Raw genomic sequence first — 12,308 nt, forward strand, 5'->3', positions numbered from 1 at the left:
AACGAAATTCATCTCGCATACGCGTCGGTTTTCATGGGACACAAGGTTCGATGGGAGATCGAAGGCCGGCGGATTAAGAGAGTTAACGTTCCCCTTTTATTAATGTGTCGTTCTCATCCCTCATTGACTGGCTCGTGCCCGTCATTCGGTGTCCCGTTTCACGCTTTCATCGTTATGTCCGTCACGTCTTCCGCGGAGGCTCTCACGTGCCTTCGGGAGCAGGAGAGATTGCCCGAGCAGCAACAGCATCGCCATCATTATCGAACAACCACGCGTTTCACAAAACTCACCCCTACCCCCTTGGTCTAACAATTTTAACGCATCGCGTCCTACACGTTCCGTTGTTAACACATTGTTGACCGGCGATTCCATGCAGAAGCTATCTCGTGTCACCGGTTATTTCGTAATTAAATATGAAAGTGAAACAATCCAAATGAACTTCTAATGAATTAAATATAATTTGGAATATTTTGCTTCTGCAGTGTTCCGTATTGCCCTGTGTTTCAAAAATTGAAATAAGTGCAAGTCAACGATGTGTTAATCAGGTTTAACAAACATTTCACTCGTTTCGTTAAAAGTGTCCAAGTCACGAGTGATTTCTATGAAATTAGAGATTAGAAATCTCTTCATTGAGACGGTCCGAGAACAAATCGATCTTCCGGAATTTTTTCAAAGACAACCGTCGAACGTATCGATTCTAAACTTCGCAGACATATTGTCGCGTGTTTCGACAACAGACAGGAATTATTTACAGTAAAAATCTTCGTTTCCTTCGAAGTTATAACAATTAGGCAGCGTAGCGCGAAAATCTGTTTCTACCCCGAAACGTTTCAAATGTTTATATTTTATATTTTAGGTACTATATTTATAAATCTACAAAAATTGTTGCTTAGATGTTTCAGGTTTGTCGAAACTTGTTCGCTCAGTCGTATATTCTGAACTGATTTTCCAACTTTTCCAATAACGATTATAATTTTAACTACAGGAAATGTCCGAAGTTCATTTCAGGAAAAATGATTAAACTGAGAAAACAAGTTTCAATGAAAATTTCCGAATTCCGGTAGAAGTAGCGTTAAGCCCCTCGGAGATTAGTGTCGCGGGTACGAGCGCGTGGATGTCCCGGTCCACCTACACGCGCTGATGCAGCGGGAAGAGAGAAGAACGGGGGACGGTGGGAGGGCCGCGTTTTATTTTAAATATAAAGCGAGTCGAGGGGAACCGGCTCCGGTGATCTTCCGGAAGTTTACGGGGTACTACACAAAGACCGCAGAAATTCGGGGATGAATGGTAAATCGATTAGCGGGGCATTAGTGGGCAAGGTTGGATCGATTCCGCTATCGTTCCTCCTTCGTCCCCGTTCCGTTTTCCACGGTGACGGAGCAACGGGAAAATATCGAGGACGTTTCTTCGTCGCAGACAAACGCACATCGTGCACTATGTAGTAATAATCGTGAATCTCGCTGCGTCGGTCAAGGATGATACGAATGTTTCGGTATCATCGAGTTATTATATTCCGCGGGAATAGTTTCACCCTTTGCAGACGAAGACTCCTCGAAATGTACGAAACCTTTAGCCGTTGAAGTTAAATTATGTATCGATTGCTCAATTAATAGGAAAAAGGTAAACTACTTGCTGATCTCTTGCTGTTTGACTAATTAAATCATTTCTTTGCGACCTCGATGCGTCGGTCAACGATGATACGAATGTTCCGGTATCATCGAGTTCTTATATTCCGCGGGAATAGTTTCACCCTTTGCAGACGAAGACTCCTTGAAATGCACAAAACCTTTAGCAGTTGAAGTTAACTTTCTATAAGCCGAATGTTTGTCTATAATTATAACAAAACCTGTGCAGTACTAAATTGATAAGTATCCACGTACGAACACGAATTAATAATGTATTCAATAGTTTCAATACTTTCATCAAACGAATATATCTTCTAACTTTCAAATTACGACATTAAACTTTCACACTTGAGCGTATAAAAGCCGAAGTTAACTGATTACTCAATTTTATTCACCACTTTGAGTGCACAACGAAATAAATCAACAGGATGCCAATATACTGATATGTTACTTCAAAGTTACATAGGCCTACAGAGGGTTAAATTATGTATCGATTGCTTAATTAATAGGAAAAAAGTAAACTACTTGCTAATCTCTTGCTGTTTGACTAATTAAATCATTCGTTTGCGACTCAGTCTTCCAAATGTGAACATCCGACCTCATCGAAATGTCGACATTCGTCCAAAAAGGGTAAATCTTTCGGCCACGAATGATTTTTCCCTGAGTCCACTTGAATTAACACTAAAACTACCGAGCAGTGAGATTGACTTTTCGAAAATCTTTTATAAAAACTCCAAGAGTGCATCTATTGAGATTCTAATTGACTTGAAATTCAGTTTGCGCACTGCTAAATCAATTTCTTCAATAATTTCTCAGAGAAACGCCCGTTCTCTTTTAAATCATTGCGAAAAGAAGAGATCAGGAATGGGTGATTTTGACCCGTAGTTTTAGTGTTAATGTTATTTTATGATCATTTGATGAGAGAGGTCGACACCATTGTCAAATAGATACACTAAGCATTTATTCAGTATATCCTTATACGAGGACGCCATGATCGAAGGGGTTAAACTACAATATCGCCCCGTTGTTCCCATCAGTTGATAAGATTACAATACTCTTTCAGAGGGTCGTGATTATCTGATTCGTAATATCAACCTGTTGATCTGCCGATTGTTCAATCAATCACGATCGTACCCTGTAACATGTGTCGTGGTATATTAATAAATAAATCGATGACTCGTTGGTTTCCATAAGCCAGAAGCGACGGTAGGAATCTCGAATTTCTCTTGAGGCTACGAATATTCAAAGAAAAACGTTCTCGATCTTCTCTTTGCGTTCCTCGATCGTCGCACTGATCCGACTGCCTTCGCCTGGAACACGCGTAAGGACCGAGATGAAAGTGGAACGCTCTGCCGGCAAACGTTTTTATCCATTTGCCGTTTGATCGTTAAAGGGATCGGCTCGCGAGCGGCGCGGAATGATACCCCGGGATCCTTTGCGACTGTAATATTCGTTTTTATGTTTCAGAAACGTCCCGTAAACGCGTTTCATTAGATTCCGCGTCTCGAACCAATCTGATTACACGTCCGCGGCGGTTTATCGCGAACGAGGCAGGAAGAACTTCGCCGCCGCAGCGCGGACCGCTTTCAAACGCGGAGATCTCGACCGTTGAATCGTCCGCGAATCTCTTTATCATCGGATCCGACCTTCTTCTCTTCTCTCGGTTCTACTCTGTCGTTTTTTCACCTTCCCCGAGAACACCTCGCACGCGCACTCGACACTCAACCGGAAACTTCCAGTTGCTCCTCTTAGATTTCTGCGCGTAATACTCCTGCAAAATGCAACTCGCAGGATACGTTTAACCGTCGCGTTCGTCGAGCGCGAAAGATCAGCTTTCCTCTACTCTTAGAATCCACAATGGGATACTGTTTGCTGAATCTTTCGATAAACGATGCGGATAATTCGTATATTCGAATAGAATAAGGTTGCATCCCAGAATGTATCTGGAATCGAAACGATTCTCTATTCATACGTTAACTCATTCCACTCGGGAGACTCGACTTCCTACGACAAAACCACGAAGTTCGATATTTGACAGCCTCATTAACCTTTTCGAGAAGTATCTCTCATTCGATTTGATATAATTTATAAAGTCTTGCAATATTAACCTTGTAACTCATAAATACATAGAATATTCAAACAACTCCCTTAACTCATGCATCTTCTCTCATTCAGTCCTCTTCAAAGAATATCACCTATAATTCATTACAAAATCTCGAATACATTCAACCCTTCGCACTCGGCAGTTCATTAATGTTCAATATTTTTCGACGATATTCCTTGAACTAACTCGAACGTCACAAGTACATAGAGGAACAATGTTATTTCATTCCAATATTTCACGTCTGAAGGCACTATACAAAGTTCCGCGTTAAATATCAGATTCTATAGTATTCCCTTGTCAAATATAGTTTTCCCGAGGGCAAAGGGTTAACGGAGAACTGCGAAGGGTTGAAACCGGTTTCCGCGAAACTATACGGTACGCAGTTTCCTCATAGTCGGTAATTTCCATCGCGAGACGCTCGTGTCGTTCAGTTTAGTCGTTCGATTCGTCGATCCCGTCGAACGGCGGGAGCCTCGGGAGGATCGAACGGTGGAAGAAAGGATCTACGGGCGCGAGCGGAGGCGAAGCTGGCTGGTGGGGTTGGACCTCGTGGATTGGCTGCGCGATAGATGGGCTGCAGCCGAGGGGATGCGTCGGAGGGTGCGTTCACAGGTATATATACTCCTGTCGGTGGCACCAGCGGCCGATCCGAACTTCCGAATCGCTCGTCTGGATAGAGAAAGCGTTTCCCCTCGTCGACGTAGGCCCGGATCGGTTTCACCGTCACGAACCTCAGTCTCGAATCGACTTCTCCGATCGACCGGTGAGTAGGTGTTGCTCCGAAATCCAGCCCCAGCGTTCGTGTACCGAGCGGCCGCGCGTGATCTGTGTGCTCCCGTTGTGACTTGTGTGAACCTCTTCTCCGAATCGACGGTGTTCCCTCGCGGCCGCGTCCCGCAGTGATCGGCAATCGAGAATCGAGCAGGAAAACCTCCGGTGATATTTTCCCTGGCGCTCTTTATAGCTTCGTCTTCTTGCTCGCAGGGAAACGTCTCGGCGAATGCTGGGAAACTGTGATGAACGCTTTAACACGTTGCCTAGTAACGAGAAATATCGTTTTCATGTAAAGACACTTAGCTATGGAATTTCGCTAATTACCGCGGCATTGAAGAAATATAAAATTTAATTCAAATTGATTATCCGTTTAACACGTTCACTGCCATGAGAATTTTAGGCATTCTGTACAATATTCCTTGTTCTTTTGTAACAATGACAAATCTTATAGTAACCCATTCACTGCTAGCATAAAATGTGATTTCATTTGTACTTTCAATTTATTTTGCTTTATATTGCTATACATTTCAAATACAGCCAAGATTGTACCAAACTGGCAATTTCTTGCTACGAGTATATTCGTGACTGGGTTAAAATATACTACATAACAATATGATACCTGAGTTGTTCTATGTATAGCGATATAAATTGACCTCAGTAAAAATTGCCATCACAGTTCAGTTTTCTGAAAGTTAGCCGGTCCGCAATGTGTTAACACTATTTTAAACTATTTCTACTCTCGAAGGTGTTAACGGACACCTTCTAAGTTAATATTATATTCTAAGATTAATTATATATTCTGAATTGATTTTCGACTTTTCCAATGACGGTTACGAAATTGACGAAGCGTAGAAGATTCGATTCAACACACGCAGTGCGTAGACACCGACTGTCCCCGCGGATCGACGGTATCAGATTCGAAGAGTGTTTCATGAGTCGTACGACGTTAGGAGATTGCTTCGTGTTTGGGGTAACGAATTTTTCCGATTCCTGTACCGGTTTATTCTTGGGAAACGGGCCGATTTTTTAACGAGGTCAACTTCAGTTCACGATAGATCGCGATATGGAACATATTGAGATGTCTTGTTACTGTTTCGTAAGTGTTAAACGAGCAATCAGTTGTAACGAAGCTTAATATTTTCTCCAATGGTGTGGTAGTTAGCAAAGTTACAATGGTAGGTTTCAATGAAACCGAGATTTCTCCGGTGCGCAATGCGTTAACCCTAGAACCACCGAGTTAAGCTAGCTTTACGAAGTTCTTCTATAGAAACTCTAAGAGTGCATCTGTCGAGACTTCGATTGATCCAGTTTGCGTATCGTTGTATCAATTTCTTTAATAACCGTTCAGAGAGATATCGGTTATTTTTATAATCATCGCGAAAAGAAGAAACTAAAAATGAATCATTTTAATGTCTGGTACTTCTAGTGTTGTAACATTGCGAATAGAATTAGGTGACTTCTGTAATGTCTCGTGCTTGCGTACAAACGCAATCTTTTAATTTGCTCGCAGACCTTCGCGTTTAACGTATTAAAATTCGATAGTTTCGCGCCGAATTCCGTTCGCGTCTTAAGGTATCGACTTTCCATGAACGAAGATCCTACTGTCACTTGAAAACGGGGAAAATGAGGCGCGAATAGCAGTATCGCATTAATCATACCATTAGTCCCGCGACAGTTTCCGAGTGGATCATCCTACATTTATCTTCGGTACGTCTCGAAATTGAACGAACGAATTTCAATTTCAATTTCATTCCCTTCAAAATTCTTTCCCGACGTAATCGTCAGACCTTCCCGCGCGCAGTATAATCAGAAATTCGATGCGTTCGACCGACGTCGGACAGATTAGCACGTATATAACGCACAATACAGAGAATCTGTAACATTAACGACAAGATGCAACCGGTAACAGTTGATAACTATCACATCCAACGATTAATTCGTAAGTGAACCTCCAAAATGGCCGAAGGTATCGGTTTATCCGCGAATATCGGGGAAGCCGTTGGTAGTTCGACCGTTCGTCGCAGCGAGGCCGTCCGTACGTTCGCCTTAATCGAATTTCACCTGTCCGCGCGTGTTTCGTATCGTAAAACATTGGTTTTTCGCGCGGTACAACGGCGAAAGGGGTTAACTAGCGGTGACATTTATACGGGAAAGGGCAACGCGTCCCCGACGAGACGTAGCACGGTCCGCACGGCGGCGGCGACACGATATCCTGCGGGAATATTTCGTCCTCTTCTTTGAGCAGCTTTGTTGCAGGATTATCGAGCTCGCCGGGAGTACCTTTTATGCGGCAGTTTTCGCCTAACGATGTGTATTCTTTTAGTCCGCGGACCGCTATAAAACGAGGGAAAAGACACGGTCGATTCGGTATGTTTCTCCTCGGCTTTATGAAAACTGGCCGTGGAACAAGCTAAGCCGACGTCGGCTCGGAGCGATATCGCCTCGCGAACGACCCATAAAGATCGTCGAATTGAGACGCTGCCTATAAAATTCGGCTCGTTTCGCCGTCAGACCGGCATCGCCGCCGAACGAAACAATTAACGCGTCGCCCGTCGAATCGGCGCCCACCGAAATCCTCGACGCGATTACCTCGAATTTTCAGCAACCGACGCAATCGTTGATCGACGATCGCGATTTTCGCTATTGATAGTCGCTGATCTCATTGAGAAATCTCTGCATTCACTTTTAATCTTCAAATTGTTTGCCAACTATCGGTAGATAACGCGTCGATCCTACCGCGCCTCGTAGTCCCGGAAAAGTCATTTTTAACACTGAAACTACCTAGTTAAATCGACCGCTTGAAATTCTTCTATAGAATCTCTAAGAATGCATATATTGAAGCTTCAATTGATTTTCAAATTAGTCTTCGTATTGGTAAATCAGTTTTTCCAATAATTTCAGAGAAACATCTGTTACGTGTCCAATAACTGCAGTAAGAAGCATCGGGAATAGGTCGTTCGGGTTTAAACGGAGAATTTCGTTTGAGGGGAATTCATTTGAAATATAGAAGAAGTTTAGAGCTACGAACATCTCGACGACAGACATCGAGGCTCGATTGCTCGGTGTTTCGTTACCCGAACCGTCCGTTCGTCGCGCCTTGCGACAGAGGAAGGCGAGTCAACTCGTTTCGGCTTCCTTTCTCGACTTCTCGTATTCCCGTTCGGCTGATTAATCGTTTCTATACCGATAAAGGAACCCGCGTCGGCGGAGATCGCGCGCAGAGCTGTCCGCCCGATTCGTTTCGATGACGTTCGAAAGTGGTCGACGGTAATTAACGTCGTGGAATTTTCATTTCGCCGAGGTATCGATCGCTTGCAATATTGAATCCGGTGCGTCCCCTGCGGAAAACTTTTATCATCGCCGAAGTTGCCGAGCGGCGAGCACGGTGCAACAGGTAACTCAACTTCCAGTTCGGCTTCCGGCCAGATTCGACTTGCCGCGACGCGTTATCGCTTAGTTATTCTCGGCCGTTTTCCGTTGACGCAAGCTTTCCCGGCTGAAACGACTCGTTTACCGACGCCCTGCCGATCGAGCGATACGTCTGGCTGCTTCCGCGTGCATCGACGATGACATACGAACTCGGAAACGCTACTTCAACCCTTCCGATTCAGTGCAGGTCAACCCCTTCGCGTGCTATTTACTTCCGCCGCTAAGCTCATCTACCATTTTGCTATCGACAATTTGGAAGAGATGCAACAAAATTGTCCATTCTACTTCAAGTGAATTTATTTGAAGATAATACAATGATTATAGCAAAATAGTTGTTTGCTCTGATTCGTGGGTAACGAACAACATCGATTATTGTTATTCACGAATCTCACTCGTCATTGCACGCCAAGGGGTTAACGCGGAAGCTCTCTGCGCACTTGTTAACCCTTTGACCTATGATTTCTTTCTGAACTCTGATCGATACGGCTGTTTTGTCATTAATAATTTATTAGAGAAAGAGAAAAATTCCTTTTAAGTATAATAGTTGATTACAGAGGAATAATATTTACTTTGAACTCGACTATACATATTTTTTGAATCATGCTGAAAATCTTCATCACGAGCCTCACTCGTTGTAGGACAAGGGGTTAACCTTGTTAGACTTGTGGCGGATATCTTGAACTGACTTTAACCCTTTGGCCTATGATTTCTTTCTAAACTCCGATCGATACGGCTACTTTGCCGTTAATAATTTATCAGAGAAAGAGAAAAATTCTAAGCTCTAACTCTAAATAAAGTACATTAAAGTTTATTTAAATTATCTCATTTTCATATTTAACTACGGAATAATAACCGGCGATACGGGATAGTTTCTGCGTAAAATTGCCGGTCAAGAAAGTGTTAGAAGTCAGCAAAAGCTTGAGTGTAACTTGATCTGTCATCGAAAAAATCAGTGCACTTTATAAGCAAGATACAATTGAAATTTCCGGTGGCACGGAGTGCCTTAACCCTTTGCACTCGAGAGGCTCTTAGCCGCCGGATGATTTGATACAGCAAAATTATAAACTTCGGTATTTACCATTAACCATTGTACGCCGCGTCAATGCGTGAAATATTGAAAGAAACTAGCTTCGGTAATTTATATATGATTTCTTGTTAGATTCATTTTAAAGAATCCTGTCTACATCCAATTAGAAAGTATAGAGTACTTCGAGAGAGAAACTTTCGAGGGCAAAGGGTTAATACGCGTTTCCTTTGAAGGTGGTAACGTCAACGTCACTACGGTGAACATCTACGTGAATCTAAGTGACTTTCTCCGAGCGTATATGCGCCCCGGTTGCATTCAAAGGATTAATTTTCTGTGTTGAAGGCGGTCTTCGCAGCGCGAGCGTCTTTTCCAGTAAAGAGGGCCGTGTCTGAATGCGAACGATGCAATCGTATCCGAGCGCGATCTATCTGCTCGCCGTCCTCGCCGTTCTGGAAACCGTGATGGTCCACGGTGACCCGGACCCGATGGCGAGACCCACTCGGCCAGAGGTGTTTCTAAACTCGGAGGAGCTGCGGAGATATCTGGACCACGTGACAGACTGGTATTCGCTGAACGGGAAAGCCAGGTAACGATGCAACCTCTGTCGAAACGTCGACGATTTTTGGCAACCGATCGGTAGACGGTATAGCAGATACCACTTTCAACTGAACTATTCCTAATCGTATGGTCTCCCATCTACTCTTCATCCTTAACCCACGCTAAGAATTCTGGATAAAAAGAATGAAAAAATAAAAAAGTAGAACAGTAACTCTATTCTAGAAACTAAAAGTATCTAGAACTACATAGTATCTGGAATTCTAGGAACTACAAGTATCTAGAACTACATAGTATCTAGAATTCTAGGAACTACAAGTATCTAGAACTACATAGTATCAAGAACTACATAGTATCTAGAATTCTAGAAACTACAAGTATCTAGAAGTACATAGTATCTAGAATTCTAGGAACTACAAGTATCTAGAACTACATAGTATCAAGAACTACATAGTATCTAGAATTCTAGGAACTACAAGTATCTAGAACTACATAGTATCTAGAATTCTAGGAACTACAAGTATCTAGAACTACATAGTATCTAGAATTCTAGGAACTACAAGTATCTAGAACTACATAGTATCTAGAATTCTAAATACTACAATACAAAACGACTCGGTTAATGATCTGTCGCTAGGTATGGCAAAAGAGACGAGATTCCATCGGCTGCATTGGACGACGGTCGCGCCTGGGACACGGTGAAGACGATGCTGGACGTATCGCAGGAGTCGCAGCAGCCGCAGCCGAGATTCGAGGAACGGAGGCAGCCAAGCCGTCAGTACATCCGCGAGTTGGCCAGTTCCGGTGACGGCAAGCACGCATCGAGGACTGGGACCAGACCATACCACATGCTGGACATAGTCGAGAAATATTACAACGGGGCGCAGTAAAACGCGTCCCCTCTACCGCCGATCGAACTCCTCTCCACTATCCGTCGAAAAATCGTTTCCCGTTTTCCTTTCTTCCCCGTGACATCCACCGTGAAAACGATTCCTCTCGTCCATGGGCGATGGAACCCGTTGCGCTACGAACGAGAAACGAAACCGTGATACTTTCATGTCGGATCGCCGTTCTTCGACGAGGTGGCGAATCGCGGACCACCTCGAACCGTTTTCCGCGTTCGAAACACTGACGCGATTCTACCATTGGAAATAAAATAATGTCTGACGACTTGGTCTCGCATGTTTTATTAACAGATCTCTTGGAACATCATGATACATTTATATTATACCGCTTCGGAGTACATTGTGCCCTGGAGACGATCATCTTAGGGGGAACGGTCGATTCTCGATCACTGGAAGCTTGTCTATGAAACCTGAAATTTTTGAAAATGTGCTTGTTAACCCCTCACACGGTAACATCGTATGAAGCCGATGATACGCTTCGGGCTTTCAGAGCGTCAGTTGATTCGTAAGAATTAAACAGACTTCGCGACTTTGATAATGTCGGCTATTAAATAACAGTTGAAGGGGTTAGCTTGTGACTTAACTCAGAGAAAGCTCAGACCGCAACTTGGGAACAGCCTGTAGGGTATTTCTTCGTTTAACCACAGTTCATATTTTTTTTGTCACGATTGCAAGTGTCTCCATTGTTGAAGTGTTGGGGTAGCATTTAACATAGTCTGCTTCGATACTTTTGACGGTCCAGTTCGTGAGGTGCTTTGTTGATGTCTCTGTCGGCGCTGATGATTGCTTCCAGAAGTTCCGAAGTCTCCTGTATTTATTTGTATCCAGTACCATTGGTGGATCAGACATCATCCACCATTTCATCGTATTCCATCGCAAGATTAGATGCATGGGGTGTATTATTTTCCGTCGTAGTACTAGAAACGTCCGCTATACTATTTTCCGTCGTAGTACTAGAAACGTCCGCTCTACTATTTTCCGTCGTAGTACTAGAAACGTCCGCTGTACTATTTTCCGTCGTAGTACTAGAAACATCCGCTATACTATTTCCCGTCGTAGTACTAGAAACATCCGTTGTACTACTAGACGCGTCTGGTATTTTATTTTCTACCGTGGTAGTAGACATCACCGTTATAGCAGGAATCGTTGTTGAATCATTTATCTCCCAACACGGTCTTTCTCCCTTTGGCAGCGCTTTACATCTGCCTACTGGAGCCTGATCCTCCGGTTCACACGTGCAAGTGTCGTTACTATAAAAATGTTCGTCGGGACAGCATTTACGTTCGCCATGCTCTAAATATTTTTGACAATCCCTTTCATACACCTCTGTGTCAGCGCATACGCCAATAGTTGTTGTCTCCGTTGAAGTAGGAATCGTTGTTGATTCATTTATCTGCCAACACGGTCTTTCTCCCTTTGGCAGCGCTTTACATCTGCCTACTGGAGCCTCATCATTCGGTTCACACGTGCAAGTGTCGTTACTATAAAAATGTTCGTCGGGACAGCATTTACGTTCGCCATGCTCTAAATATTTTTGACAATCCCTTTCATACACCTCTCTGTCAGCGCACATGTCAACAGTTGTCGTCTCCGTTGAACTAGGAGTCGTTATTGACTCATTTATCTGCCAACACGGACTTTCTCCCTTTGGCAGCGCTTTACATCTGCCTACTGGAGCCTCATCATTCGGTTCACACGTGCAAGTGTCGTTACTATAAAAATGATCATCGGGGCAGCATTTGCGTTCGCCATGCTCTAAGTATTTTTGACAATCCCTTTCATACACCTCTCTGTCAGCGCACATGTCAACAGTTGTCGTCTCCGTTGAACTAGGAGTCGTTATTGACTCATTTATCTTCCAACACGGTTCTTCTCCCTTTGGCAGCGCT

At 43.5% G+C, this 12,308-nt stretch overlaps 1 protein-coding gene across 1 annotated transcript; it reads left to right on the forward strand.

The window, feature by feature from the left end:
- Positions 1 to 4,358: 4,358 nt before the first annotated feature.
- NPF (neuropeptide F) lies at positions 4,359 to 10,684 on the forward strand. The gene is made up of 3 exons (XM_031980112.2): positions 4,359 to 4,492; positions 9,302 to 9,545; positions 10,152 to 10,684. Exons 2-3 carry the CDS (start codon positions 9,352 to 9,354, stop codon positions 10,402 to 10,404), a joined length of 447 nt encoding a protein of 148 aa, XP_031835972.1. The 5' UTR covers positions 4,359 to 4,492; positions 9,302 to 9,351; the 3' UTR covers positions 10,405 to 10,684.
- Positions 10,685 to 12,308: the final 1,624 nt, after the last annotated feature.

This window comes from Nomia melanderi, chromosome 1 (assembly GCF_051020985.1).
Source record: "Nomia melanderi isolate GNS246 chromosome 1, iyNomMela1, whole genome shotgun sequence".
NCBI classification, from domain to species: domain Eukaryota; kingdom Metazoa; phylum Arthropoda; class Insecta; order Hymenoptera; family Halictidae; genus Nomia; species Nomia melanderi.

Bases quoted from the DNA above. Each gene is read 5' to 3' on its own strand.
- NPF (XM_031980112.2), top strand. From the start codon at position 9,352: ATGCGAACGATGCAATCGTATCCGAGCGCGATCTATCTGCTCGCCGTC. The intron at 9,546-10,151 runs GTAACGATGCAA...ATCTGTCGCTAG, and splicing joins TCGCTGAACGGGAAAGCCAG to GTATGGCAAAAGAGACGAGA.